Raw genomic sequence first — 14,540 nt, forward strand, 5'->3', positions numbered from 1 at the left:
AAGCTCTGTTCAGGCTCTTACTACAAACACAAACATTTCAGACTGTAACACATCTTTGACCTTCCCATTAACTTTAAATTCTCATGAGCTAAAGATAAGATTTTAGCAATGCCACTATGTGTGCCCTGTACAATCAAGAGAGACCAGACCAGGCACTGGAGAACCCAGCAAACCCTCAGCTCCACATCTCACCAGCTGCCCATCTGCTTTCATTCATTTGCCCCAGCTCTCCCTCTACTTCTACATACCCAAAGATGTTGGTTGAGTAAAGGTGATTTTCAAACAGGCCAGTCAAAGGGTGAAGAGGCACTGAGACACTGAGAGAAATCTTCCATCTGCACCTCAGCTCTTTCTCATTAGGATAAACTTCTTTCTGATGAGGCAGCCAGTAAGTACCATTTTGTCACACCACTATTAGGAGTCAATATGACAGTCTTGGCTTGAAAAAATACATTACCTCCTTTTTCCACCTCAAAGGATTTAAAGAGTTTTAGTCCTGTACTCCTATTTATAGGTAGCACTGGGCTTTTTCTACACTTAAGGTTCTTTCTATTTTGTAGTAATATTGCTTCATTTTAGCAAGCATGGAAGTGGTTTAAAAGAGGGGAGAGAAGTTGTCTGGTTATAGATTCCTGTGCTCAGTTACAACTTTAACTTACACATCTTCTCATGTATCTAGGGCAGGAGAAAAGATCCCTAATGTATACATTATTATCTCCTTAAGATGGACATGTAGAGGACTTTTGGTTTTTTCTCAGTTACTTGGCTTAAAGCAAAATTTTTCAGTTCTGGAGTGCCTAGTACTGATAACACTGAATTTCTGTACCAAAACTACTTCTGGCTTAGGATTGGATTTAGTTTCATGAAGAGTATGTGATAGTGCAAAAATCAATAGCAGGAAGCCTGATATTAAAGCAAAAGGATTTCTGCTTACTCATGCTCCATTGTCAGCTATATTTCCGGAAGGGCTGGGGAGTGCCACATTCCTGAACCTGCACATAGGAAAATCCCCACAATATTTAATGTCTCGAAAGCAACTTGCACCTGCTGCCTACTGTAATAAAGAATATGCTTTGACCTTTCTGCTTCTGTCTGCAGATTACATGCTGTTTTACTGCCTAAGTGTCTGTGTGTTTCCAGGGATGCTGCAATGGATGCTCATTATGACTCTGTTAATATTTCAAGGCACCTCCTGCTAACCCAAGTTGGGTGTAACAAGTCTCCTGGGGATTTGGAAAGGGCAGCAAGGTGGGTTTCGATGTGAAGAGTCTTCTTGTGTGTCAGAGAGGGCACAGCAAGCTCTGGAGGAGCAGCAGTGCTGGCAGCCCCAGCGTGTGCGGAGCCGCGGGCCCGGCAGCGCTGCGAGCCGATGGCGCCGGGCTGCGGCTGCCGGGCAGGCGGCCCGGGGGAAAAGCGCCCAGCCCTGCCTCTCCCGCGGGTGGCCACACATCCCAACAAGGCTTTTCTCCTCTTTTCTCCCTGAGCAACCTGCCAGCGCTAGGGCGCGGTAAGTGCTGCGCGAACTCCTAGCGCTGCTGTCCTGCCCCGCTGCTCGGCGGCGGCTCCTCCGCTCCCTTTTCCCCGTGAGAAACAGCCGCTCTTTAGCTCTCGTTGAGGAAACGCAGCCGATCAGCCGCGCCGCCCGGCCCGCGCAGCCGAGCGGGGCGCAGCTCCCCTCACGGAGTCCCGGCGCCCATGGCGAAGCGGCGGCAGCGGCCCCGCGGGCCGGGCCAGGGCGGTGCCCCCCAGGAGAGGGCGGGCCGGGCGGCGGGCGAGGGGCCGGGCCGGGTAAGAGCAGGAGCGGCCGCGGGCCGCGCTGCAGCCGCGGGCTCGCGTAGGGAGCGGGCGGCGCGGGGAGGCGCCTCGGGCGGGCGCGGCGCTACGAGCGGCCGGGGCGGAGGGAGGCGGGCAGGCCGCGCCGAGGCGGGAGCGGAGCGGGCATGGGTGAGAAGGTGCGCGGTGGGGCGAGCCCAGAGCCCGGTGGGGACTGGAAATGATGATGAAAAAACAGGCGTTTGCCTTTCTTGCCATTCGCTGAGCGAGCTTGGATTTAGGGTTGAGCTTGTTAGTATTGTGGCTGGAGCACCTCTGGGACAGGCTAAGAAAGCTGGGGTAGGTCTGCCTTGGAGACCTTAGAACTCCTTCCAGTGCTTAAAAGAGGCATATACAAAAGAGAGTAACTTTTTACACAGGCAGATAGTGGTAGGGTGAGGGGGAATGGTTTTAAACTAATTATCAAGAAATTCCTCCTTGTGAGGGTGGCAAGGCCCTGGCACAGGTTGTGCAGAGGAGCTGTAGCTTCCCTTTCCCTGGAAGTGTCCAAGGCCAGGTTGGATGGAGCCCTGAGCAAGCTGGTCTAGTGGAAGGTGTCTCTACCCATGGCAGGGGGGGTGGAATGAGATGGTCTTTAATGTCTCTTCCAATCCAAACTTCTTCTGTGAGTAACTGGGGTGAGCTGTAATTAAAAGCCCATACTCCCAGCTGATGTTTTAAATGAAATAAACTAGTCCAGGGCACAACGGTCTGTGTTTTTCCCAGTTTTCCTCTTTTCCCAGAACATCCTACAGGAAATTATGAGATTAAAGCCAGAGCACATCTGCATAGAGGACAGTGAAATTAAATCTGGCCATTGAAAGGGTTTAAACTGGGGAAAGGCAAGATGAAACCTCAACTGTGTGTGTGACCATGTGCCTCTCTTCTCAGAGGGCTGATGGTGATGAGGGGAGACAGATGTGGGCTGTGGTCTGAGATGGTGCATGGATTCAAGGGGAAAAGTAAAGTGCTGAGGGTGGTCATTGTCTCCAAAGTTTCTCAGCTCTTTCACTTTGAATCCAGTATTTTCTCAGACTCAGTTGTTATGTAACACTTAAGGTTACTGTATTTTGCTTTTAAGGGAGTGGGGAGGCTTGAGGGATGGCTAATGTGATAGGCTGAGAGATTTCCTATCTCGGGTGGTAATTTTGATTAAATTATTTTGCTTAAATGAACATTTTGGTTTGGATAAATTGCTGGCTGGCTGATTTCTGGTTAGTGCCTGTCACTTGTGCAGTGTGTGCTTTGTGCTGAGTGCTGGAGCAGATTGCAGCAGCCTCATCAGCTTTGTGTGGAGCGTGCTGGTATTTGTTGGCCTTTGTGCACTCACAGCACACTTAGCACTACTTTCTTCTTTAACATCAAGCACATATTCCCATTGACCACAGCTGCAACGGAGTCCTCTCACTTCAGGTTTATCACTGTTTTTTCAGTCATTAAAGGAAGGCACAAGGGTTTGCCTTTTTTGCCTTTTACTGGCAGAGTAGTAATGCTGAGCAGAGAAAAGGGGTTTTGCTCACTGGCTGGTGCTCAGCATCCCCCCAGGGCCCTTCAGCTGAGGGGCAGTTCTTGAGGGTGCCAGTGAGGGGCTCCCCCAGCATTATGCTGGGTTTGGTGGGAGGGTTGTTCTCACTTGGGAAATTGGAGGAGCAGCAGCTGTGCCCCCTCTCAAAGTTGCCTTTGCTTGTGGCTCCCCACTCTCCATACTTTGAGTTCTCAGATAAACACTGCCATAATCAGATGATAAAATTTCTGGGCCGCTTGCTGAATTTGGAGAGCTTGTGGTGTGTTCACTTTTGTGACTGAGAGAGATATTTGTATTTAAGTGGTTAGACCCATACAGTGAGCAGAATACTCTGAGCTAGTGAAGGGCCAAACACCAGCTGACTCTTCACTTACTGTGTAAATAGCAAGAAGGGCGATTGAACTGGTGAACATCCTGATTTCCAAATGGCCTTATTTAGGATAGACCTTGTTTATTTTCCTCATTGGTGCATGATTCCATGAAGCATTTCCCTCTGTTTCAGAACACAGCTGTTAAGCAGGACACATTGTTATTTTTTATAAAAAGCTTTTCTTGTTTCTGTATTAGTATGGGTTGAATGACATGGTTTCTTTTCCCCTGCTGTTGTCCAGATTGTGAATCCACCCAAGAATGGATAAATGTAAGCAGCCTTGTATTAACCAGAAGACCAACCTTGACAAGTTCAGTCCTGAAATTCTTTCTGAAATTGAGAAGCTCTTTGCGAAGAAATTTACTTACACTAAACCAGTGAATGATGAATGGAAGCTGCCAGATCCCAGCAATGTTTTTTCATGTGATCATGTGGAATTTCACTCGCTCCTAGCTCTGAAGAACTCAATGAATGAAGTGAAGAACCAACTGAATGATAAAAACCTTGAGGATTGGCATCGGCACACCTCATTTACCAATAAAGCAGGAAAAATAATATCTCACGTGAAGAAATCTCTGAATGCTGAGCTCTGTACTCAGGCATGGTGCAAATTTCATGAGATCCTGTGCAGTTTTTCTCTTCTCCCAGAAGAAGCTTTTCAAGATGGAGAACTGAATTCTGTCCACCTCTGTGAAGCACCTGGAGCTTTTATAGCCAGCCTTAACCACTTCTTGAAGTCCCACCATGTCCCTTGCCACTGGAATTGGGTAGCTAATTCCCTAAACCCTTACCATGAAGCCAATGACACTCTTACGATGATCATGGATGACCGTCTGATAGCAAACACGTTGCCTTGGTGGTACTTTGGCCCAGATAACACTGGGGATGTGATGACATTAAGACATCTAACAGGGCTTCAGAGCTTTGTGAGCAGTATGACCACAGTCCACCTGGTAACTGCTGATGGCAGCTTTGATTGCCAGGGAAATCCAGGTGAGCAGGAAGCTCTGGTCTCACCCCTTCATTACTGTGAAACACTCACTGCTTTAATGATCCTGGGCACTGGGGGATCCTTTGTTTTGAAGATGTTCACTCTGTTTGAACACTGTTCTATCAACCTGCTCTTTCTGCTAAACTGCTCTTTTGAGGAGGTCCATGTCTTTAAACCAGCCACCAGCAAACCAGGAAACTCAGAGGCCTATGTGGTTTGCCTTCGCTATATGGGCAGAGAAAGCCTTCATCCACTTCTTCCTAAAATGATGCAGAACTTTGGAACAGACATGGTCAACAAAGCCCTTTTCTCCCAGCATGCACTACCAGAATCGTTCCTTAAAACACATGAAGAGTGTTGCATATTTTTCCACAAGTTCCAGGTAGAGACTATCTCTGAGAACATCCGTCTTTTTGAGCGCATGGAAGAAGCAGAGCAGATGAAACTGAACAAGTTAAGAGACTGTGCAGTAGAGTTCTTCATGCAAAAGTTCCACATGAAACCCATTGGCAGAAATAACTGGCTTGTCAAGAAATCCCAGGCTGGTTGCAGCATGAATGCAAAATGGTTTGGACAAAGAAACAAATATTTTAGTACATACAACGAAAGGAAGATGATGGAAACCCTGACATGGAACGATAAAGTTGTAAAGGGCTATTTTAATCACTGGGCTGAGGAACATAGTTTAAATAATGCTGGGAACATGTGCATCCTGGAAGGATCATTTTCTGACCTTGAATGCAGCTATTGGTACATTTTGGAAGGAAAAAGATTGCCAAGGATAAAGTGTTCTCCATTTTGTGATGTTCAGGTCTTGGAGAATCTTAACGAAGCTGTGAAGGAGTTGGGTGGTGGGAGGCTGAAAAGCAGATCAATGCTGCAGCCCTGTCACTCTTGTGAAGTTCTTCCTGGTGAGCTCATACTGGCAAAAGTGTCTGATCTTTCCAGGTGCCATCAGGAAGATCTAAATGAAAGTTGTAGTGACCAATTCAAGTGCCTTGTGGTGGGCTTTCCCTCCCTCTGTGACACAGAAAGCCAGCCCAGTATGGAAATAAAGCCCATGGACTCGGCCACGCTGCTGCCTTTCACCCTCTCTTTGCTGTACGATGGAGAGCCCAAGTACCAGCAGCAGCTTTTGGAGTGCGTTCTGCGTTCATTGGCGCAGCTGGCAGCAGGAGACGCGCTGGTTCTGCCAGTTCTCTCCTGCCTGACCCGTTTCACAGCTGGCCTGGTGTTCGTCCTGCACGGCTGCTTCAGGAGCGTCTCGTTCGCGTGTCCGGCCTGGCGGGAGCCGCTGGGCGCCGGCGCCGCTCTGCTGTGCGCCGGGTACCGCGGCATCCCCGCGCCCGTGCTGGACTACCTGCAGCACCTCCGCGCCCTCATCGGCTCTTTGCTGGACGCTGACTCCCCCCAGCAGGTCCTGCAGTTCGTGCCCATGGAGATTCTCCTCCAGGGCAAGCTCTTGGAGTTTCTATGGGATTTAAACACGGCCATTGCCAAGAGACGGCTCCACCTGATTGTGCAAGCTCAGCAGCAGCAAATGGCTAGTGACATTCCGCTTTAAAATAGAACTGCGTGAATTGTTGCTGCTGGACCTTGTTTCACAGGCAAGCAGAAGGTGTTACTTTCACATTAACAATGTTTCTAACATTAATACAAAACTGACGCGACATTGAGAGTGCTGGGAGGATGTTTTTAACCATCAATCCTACTCGCACTATATTTTCTATGTAGGAAATAGGAGAAAAGAAAACCAGTCCTTGATTTCTGGCTGCTGAGGTGAGTGTTTTAGGATGCAGAGTAACATAGAATCCTTGACTCCGTGGAAGCAAGGGCTCCACGGAAGTGGAGTGAGCATAAGCCTAAGAGCCTCCTATTGCCATCCTTAAAAACTGTCTTTTGGCATCCCTTGCATTTACAGTTGGCTTAATTCTTAATGGTGATGTGAGGTAAATCCTGTGTAACTTGCCTTACCATTTTGGATGATATGGTGGTTATGGGTGTACATGTCCCCATTTACCATTCTTAAACAAGAGTTTTTGAATTTTCACCTTGTAGCCTTTGAATATCAGCCTCTTCTTTAGCACTTGAGTCAGTGAGGACTGAGATGAAAATTTCCTTGCCAAAGGCTGATAATGGTTTCTCCATCTCATTCTTGCAGCTGTTTTGTGAATGCCATGCTGATATCCTGAGTTCCAGTTCTTTGTACACTTCAGTCACTTGACAGAAGGATCAAATGGAGTTGTTTATGCCAGAGAAGTGCTCAGGCTCTGGCTGTTCATTGCTTACTCTTCAGGCCATAATTTGGATTGCCATCAAGCCCTCTCTTGTGACTTCTTATGGGTCCAAAGCTGAGCTCAATTCTCAAGAATGAAATTTGCTAAAAGAATTAGCCAGTGGCTGTAGACACTTAGGCTTGTAACAAGCAGAACCTTCAGGAGACATTTAAATGCAGGAAACTTCCACCAGCCACAAGAGGCTCATATAACATGCAGTTGCTGGGATTTGCCAGCCTTTCCATGCTAAAAATCCTTAAAACAGCAGCTTTGAGGTGTTGCCACCTGAACAAACAGTTCACCAGTTGTGTGCTGCCTTTCTTGTGCACATGAGTATGTTCATGTTTGTGTGGGAGCCCTCAGGGTTGGACAGCCATGAAGCTTTTATGTTGTAAATAATTAATGTGGGCTTTTGGTGTGAAAGATGGATATATTTTTTGAAGTAGAAGAAAAGATGTTGATTTACATTACTGTTGTATATTTTGATTTTATCAACAAATGTTGAAAGTGTTAAGACTTCTTTTTTTTAAAAAAAAAGGAAAACAAATGTTGTTTGGAGAAAATAAAGCCTTTTATTTTAGGTTTTCAGTGTTGCTGTTTACATGCTTCTTTACCAAACATGGAAGAAATCAATGAAATGCAGCAGGGGAACCTTGGAAGGTTTAATTTTTAATTTTTTTTAGCCAGGCTTTTTTCATCTTGCCATTTGGATCTATCCTTCATGAGTGAAGGATACAGTCTTAATTTCTTTCCAACTTTAACTTTGGAGTTGACCAGTTTAGAGAAACTCTGCTTGCTGATGTGGTCAGAGTATTGCAGGCAGCCTGCACTCAATTCCCTTGGCCTTTCACTGAGCTTTAGTCCATGTCCCTCTCTGTGGCTGCTGTAACTCTTAGCAGCAAGGATTTTATCTTAAGGACCTTCAGTTTCTCTGGCTATGACAAGTGCTCTGGTAGGACAAGGTTGTTATACACTGTACTTTTGTCTGCAAAGTATTATTTATTTTTATCCAAATGTTCTCATCCCAATTGCTTGCCTTCACTGAGTGGTGTGATTCAGAAAAAGCTGTGTGCCTTATTCCTCTGGGCTGGCTTTGCTGCACTGCAAAGGGGTTCCAGGTGATTGGGTTGGCTATCCAATTTGTCTGGAGACTGCTTGCTATCTCAATTTGATTGCAATTATTATATTATTTCCTCATTGCCTTTCTCTTTGGAAGTAAGCACCAAATTAGAGAGCTGGGGAAGATCATTCTGTGTCCTGGAGGTGTGAGATGACACAGGAAATGAATCCTGTTCTGATACCTCCATTTCTGTACAGCTAGTTGGGGGTTTTTGGGGAATCTTCATGCAAGAAGTGGAGTTGAATGGAAGCTAAACTGCATGACAGCCTTGCCTCTCTTGGTTTTAGAGAAGCTTAAGACTTTGGCTGTTAATGTCAAAATGTTCTTCAGGGGACATGAGGACTTTGGAAGCATCCTTGAAACAGGAGACTGGGTTGGATGTGCTCATTACAGGGATTGTCAGGTTGATTTTGGTAGAAATACTTTTTAATGGATTTATGGTTTTACTGAATTACAGGGAAATGTAAATGCTTAGAATTGTATTCAAGCTTATAAAAGGTTTTATGAAATATTTGCATTCACAATATAACAGTATAAAAACAGTGCCTAAAGACATGAAATGGCAGATTGGAAAGTAAAGGGAAAATGTGGATGTCTTCATTTTGCTGCTACAGACCTTAAAAGATGCATATGCAACTTCTTCAGTCCTTAAGGTCAATTTATACACTACATTATTTAGATTATGCATATTATTTGAATTTTGATAGATCTTAATATGGTAGCATGCCTGGCAGTTTTTGAGTTTAAATAGTTGGTGTGGAAACCAAAGACAAAGCACTGATCCCAAAGCAAATGAGTTTTCTTCCAGGCTGAACAGCTATTTAACAAAAATGTCCTTTTTCTGTCTTGTGTCAGGTCCTCTGTGTCTCCCATTGAGACTGGGGAGATGAAATTTTACCTGTACTTGCACTAGAGCACCACAGTTAATGGCTCCTTTTATTAAAACAATAATATGAAATTGTATATTGAAACAATATTTTTTCCTCTGTAGGAAACTTGAAGAGATTTATTGAAGTACATCTTCATAGTACTTTACTAAATGGAGATGACTTGCTTGTTAAAGAATTGATTTATCTAAATTGGGGGATAGCAGGGAGAAGTGCTTGTCACTTGCTGGTGAATTGATTTGTTTAGATTGGGGGATAGCAGGGTGAAAGTGAATCAATATTCAAAACTTATTTGTTGCTGAAGCCAGAGATCATTATCTGGGCATCAAAGAGATGAATGAGGAAATGCTGCCTCATATAAATGGAAGCTCATGCTGAGGTAGCCCCAGGTCCTGAGCTGTCAGGTACCTGTGCCTCAAAACAATGACCCTGTAGCCAGTGGGTAATGAAACCTCAGTTAAGACTAAGGAATAAAGGGACTGTGGTGAAGTGCCTTAATTTAAGTCTCTAGAGGGTTAAGGTGATTAAATACTTGCTTTATAATCAGTTGACTGCCCCAGGTTGATGACAGAGCACAACTCAACACCATTGAGTTGAAATGTAATGAAATCTATCTTGGGGTCACAATTAAACCTAATTCCAAGGTGGCTGCTGAACTGCTGCACATCCCCACAAATAATGGTGTGCTCTGACAGATGAGTGTTCAGCAGAGGAGTGTGGGGCTGTCAGAATTGTGTGAGCCCTCTGAGCAGCTCCCTGCCTTCACTACTGCAGTGGTGCTGATGGTTCCCAGCCATGCAGCTGGAGCAAACCAGCTGTGCAGACAGCAGGCAGAGCCCTGCCTGGAGTAGAGCAGTAGCACAGGATGTGTTTGGGATTCGTGCACCGAGGGCTGGGATGGCTGTAGGATTCCTGGCTGGTGGAATGGTGACACTTGGCAGCAGCAGCTTGTCACACCTGAAAACCACATAGCAGCTCTTTGAACTGGCATTGAGTGTTAGCACAAACTGGAAGGGAGCTGGATCCAGCTGATGTATTGGGAATTAAAGGAAAGCTAGTTCAAAAACTTACTTTAGCTCTTTGGGAACACTGGATAGGCTGGCCCACACCTAGGGTGAGCTTGCACTTTTTTGTGGAAACACCAGGGGAGCCTGGTATTTAATAATTGTCAGCACCATGGTCTTAACTATAAATCACAAAGTAATTGATTTCAGGGTGTTAACGAAATTTAGATTTATGGAGAAGTTCAGTTATGCCTAAGATACACAGTTAATAGCACTGGCACTGAATAAAACCCAAATTAACTTTGTTTCCATTATGAAACAGGGTAGTATTAGCCCATAAATTTATATTCATATAAGAAGTTTGGCTCTTAATTACGTGACTAGCTTTGTGAGAGTTCTGTGCTTGAAAACTGTTTTCAGACTTGGAAACCTGTTCAAAGCTCTGGATATTATCCAACTTTCAATTCCCAGCAGTATCACTGCTCTTTGTGCAAAAACTCAAGACCAAACTCTGACTGGATTTGCTCAGACTTTTTGGAGGAAGGAGTTTGAGTAGGAAATGGATTAAACTCAGATGTAAATTCAGTCTGACTAGTTCCTCACTAGATTACAAAGGGGACAGGCAGGACACCCACTGCTCCTTAGGCTGGATGCTGGGACAGTGGGGTTTACCAAAAGGAAGCCAGAACAGAAGTTACAAATGTAAATTGTATAAATTTACAAATGTGCAATTGTAAATAAGACAAATTCTGAGTCCTCTCATATGATCCTGATGACAAACTGTGCTTGGTGAGTGTCACAGGCCTCAGAGCTGGTTTTGGGCTGAGCACATGCAGCAGTTGAGTAGACCTATTTATGTTTCAGTAACTGACCTTACTCATCACATCACTCTCTGCAGTTTTGAAGTGACCCCTAAAGGTACAAGTGACAGCAGCAGTCTCAGGAGCATGAGTGGAAGTAATAAAGCAGTAATTAGCAATTAATAAAGTGTGCTGAAACTTTTAACTACTGCACTGGCCTAGAGGTCTGGTGCTAGAGTGGAATAGTCCCTTGGAAACTTTAATTATAATAGTTTCCTTTAGACACCATCTGCTCTTGGAGCCAACTTGTATATTTACTTTTTCCCTTGAAGGAAGGTGAGTTTTAAGGACTCCACTTCTGTGGCTTTTCACAGCAGAGATTAAATTGAAGCTGGGATCAAGACCCAGGGAACGAGATGGCCCCTGTGGCTGATGTGTCCTACAGAGACCACGAGGGAAAGGCTCTGTTGGAATAGACAGCAGGTTGGAAAAGTGCTGGATAAACATGGAAAGAACCTTCTTTGTACTTGGCACAGGGGTGTTACCTTTTCTAGGGAGAGCATAAATTGAGATTGTGCTGTCTCTGTGCTCTTCTCTTCCCCTTCCCACCTCAAGCCCTTCTGAGCAGTGTCTGGAAGATGCCACCTTTCAGAGAATGTGATCATGAAAGGCAAGGATTGCTAAGGAGCCCTCCTGACCTGAAGTTGCCACTGACAACACTGACAAGAGGCAAACCTGAGTGAGGCCAGTGACACTCTGAGGAAGGACACCTGGGGCTCTTTGCCTCTCAGAGCTGTTGCACTGTGTTGCTTTAGCAGGTATGTGCTGGGTCCTGCCTTGCTGTGCACTGGGAGGTCAGTTAAGGTCAGAAGTTAAACCACATCACCCCTCCTTGCTTTCCTAAAGAGGAGCCTGAAAAATGGTTAGATCATGAAAATATAGAGCCAAACACCACCAGCCTTCCCCTCATTCCCCACTGTGTTAATCATTCATGCAGGAGCTAAGAGCAAGTCAGGAGAGTCAGGTTAGGTTTTCAGCTATAGGAATGCCCAATGGATTTGAACAGAGCAAAACACTTTTCAAGCAGCAAAGGTGCAAAAATGGGACATGGGAATTTTGGAATATGTCAGTACAATTTTAGATATCACTCATTTGCACTGAAGGCTTGTAATAATGATTCCATTTTGTCTTGTGTAAATCAGTTTTAATTAATAGAGCAGATGTACCAACAATGCATCTGGAAATGTAATGGAGGAAAAAAGAAAAGAGGCAGCTGGTGCTAGTGGATGTAAATATTTGCTTTTTGGGAAGTGAAGCTCTGCAGAAACTTCAGGCTCCATTTCAAATTCATAAGCCTGTTTCTTATGCCTGTGGAGATATATGGAGCAGAAAAAATTAACTAAATCATACTGCTGCTTTATTTGAATCTAGTGCATGTGATGTAAGCAGCCCGAGTTTTTGGAATAGGGCCAACACATGAAGTCTTGGTTCCTGCTGAAATATTAAGACTTTGTTGATGCAAGGTGCATTAATTCCAGAGGAGCTCTCTCTGTACCAAGAAGCCTTCCCAGGCCTCTGCAGTACAGTCCAGTCTTCTGAGCATGGACAAATGGAAATGCTAATGTTTGACCCTTACTGGGGCAGAGCAAGGTGCAGTGATGCTGCTGAAATAGGGCCTGACTGGCAAACCAAGTGTAAGAGGTCCAGAAAGCTGCTGCTGAGGAGGTGTGACATGTGGGGATGGACTCTGAGCCTCATGGGAAGCTGAGGGTTGAAACAAAAGCAAGGCATGAATTAGGGCTTTGCAGGTTTTAATGGGACTCTCCACAGTTCTGCTGTGTTATTTTTGTGCCCTCTTAACTGCAGAGCTCTCTCTTAAATCTTCCTCACTTCCTTTTAGTATTGAACTTTTTTATTTGTGTTAGAATTAGGAGAGCTTTTTGTTCTCTTTTGTGGTTTTTTTTTTTTTGTTAGTGCCTGTAACTGTTAAGAACAATTTGAAAACACAACCCTGAAAGCTCAGAGTACCACAGCAAACATAGAGTGTAACATATAAAACAAACCCACTTTTAAAGCAAGTCAATGACAAGTGGTGATGTCCAACCTGGAGGACAGTAAGGGTTGATCCAGAGCAGGTATTTTGTGCTTGGTGAACCAGATGGTAAGAGTGGGAAGGATTCCTCAAAGTAGTTTAAGTGGTAGTGCACATATTGTTAATACTATTGCAAGCTCTCTAGGGATAAGACAGACTTCCTTGCTCTGCAACTTACTATTGAAATAGGACATAAGGGTGCTTGCACCCAACCTTGTGAGTACATCTTAGTTTAGGGTTTAGTGCCTTGATTTTGTGCTGAGAATGCCCCACAGCAGAGGGAACACCTCAAAATGGCAGCACTGCACAGAGCAGAGCTGGATCTGGATCAGAGTGAAGCTCCTCTGTCCTTAAGACTTAGATAAGAAAGTTTGCAGGTGTAAGTAGTGCTGCTGCTGCTGCTGAGGGGATTGGGTTTTCCAGGCCTGGGAACAGATTTATAGCCCTGTCTATACTGCATTTGTATTGGGGAAGCTTGTGTACAGTAACACCTCACTGTCTGTCCCTTCAGAGCTCTGCCATCAGCTATTTAATACCCTACTCTGGTTACTGCTGTCTTTGTCCTGCTATCCTTCATCCTTCATCCTTAATTGTCCTCAGTGAGCAGCAGGCATCAGGAAGTGGTGATGAGAATGTAATGGATTGGAAGAGGCAGCAGGACCACTGGCTGTGAGATTAGTGTGGTGTTCAGTCTCGCAGGTGAAGCAGCTGAGATCTTTCAGAAGGATGATGTGTTTGAAGATGGGTCAGATAGGGTCACCAGGACATGATGAAGTTTAATTTTGCATTATAAAGGGATTTTCCATTCAACTTCAGACCAATAAGCAGTTAGTTATTGGTACTTTAAAAGCAGAATCTCCTTTAGTACTTTTGTCGTTCCCAGGTGTTGAATTTGCAGCTGACAACCCCAGTGGTCTTGCTTGTCTGTCCATCTTCCATGCCACTTCTGCTATCCCTGTGGGCTTCTGTTTTGTATTCTTTGTGTGTTTCTGGAATGCCTGCACACATTCCTCTGCCCATTTGTTTCTTATGAGAAAGACTGAATTGTGGCCAGTCACACTTCCAGGATTGTATTCTCCTCAGGTAAGGGGATGCCTGAAACTAGTTTGACTATTTGAAGAATTATCACAGAACCATAATTTAGAGTTGAGGAGTTAGAGAGAAGAATGCAGAGCACCCATATACCAGCTTGTACACTCTGATTGTGCATGTATTCAAATGCATGGCTCTATCTCCCCAGGCTGCAGAAGTTATTGTGTGCAATAATTCTCTGTTATTTGAGGATTTCTGGAAACTAACTGGAGGAAGTGTTACATTCTGACTTACTTTATTCCCTCTCTACAGCCAGGGTCACTCTGTGTCCTTAGGGTGTCCCTTTCAAGTCCTGGCCTTCTGGGACTTGAAGGGAAATGAAAAACTTGCCTTCAGACCCAGTGGACTGTGTGGGGGCTCTGTCAGGTGAGACAAGGCTGGGCCCAGAGAAGGGATTTTTATAAATGAGCTGTAGCCACCAGCTTCCAGGAGCACTATAAATTGTGCAGGGCCTGAGCTGTGCCTTAGCTGACTCTAAAGTGTCATGTAAACCTGTTGTCTGATGTTTAAATGCTGGGGTAACCTTGCTCTGTAAGGAAATGGGAAACTATGGAGGCAGTGCTGTGACACA

General features: G+C 45.0%; 1 protein-coding gene across 2 annotated transcripts; it reads left to right on the forward strand.

Annotated features, from left to right (window-relative positions):
- Positions 1-1,484: 1,484 nt before the first annotated feature.
- CMTR2 (cap methyltransferase 2) lies at positions 1,485-7,562 on the forward strand. 2 transcript variants are annotated; one of them, XM_079316541.1, is made up of 3 exons: positions 1,485-1,507; positions 3,949-6,241; positions 6,860-7,562. In XM_079316541.1, the coding sequence occupies exons 2-3, from the start codon at positions 3,968-3,970 to the stop codon at positions 6,920-6,922; spliced, it is 2,337 nt and encodes a 778-aa protein (XP_079172667.1). In that variant the 5' UTR covers positions 1,485-1,507; positions 3,949-3,967; the 3' UTR covers positions 6,923-7,562. The 2 variants fall into 2 exon arrangements, with proteins under 2 accessions (XP_079172667.1, XP_079172666.1); XM_079316540.1 differs by lacking the exon at positions 1,485-1,507 and adding an exon at positions 1,704-1,788.
- The last annotated feature ends 6,978 nt before the right edge of the window (positions 7,563-14,540 follow it).

Source organism: Erithacus rubecula, assembly GCF_903797595.1.
Source record: "Erithacus rubecula genome assembly, chromosome: 12".
NCBI lineage: Eukaryota > Metazoa > Chordata > Aves > Passeriformes > Muscicapidae > Erithacus > Erithacus rubecula.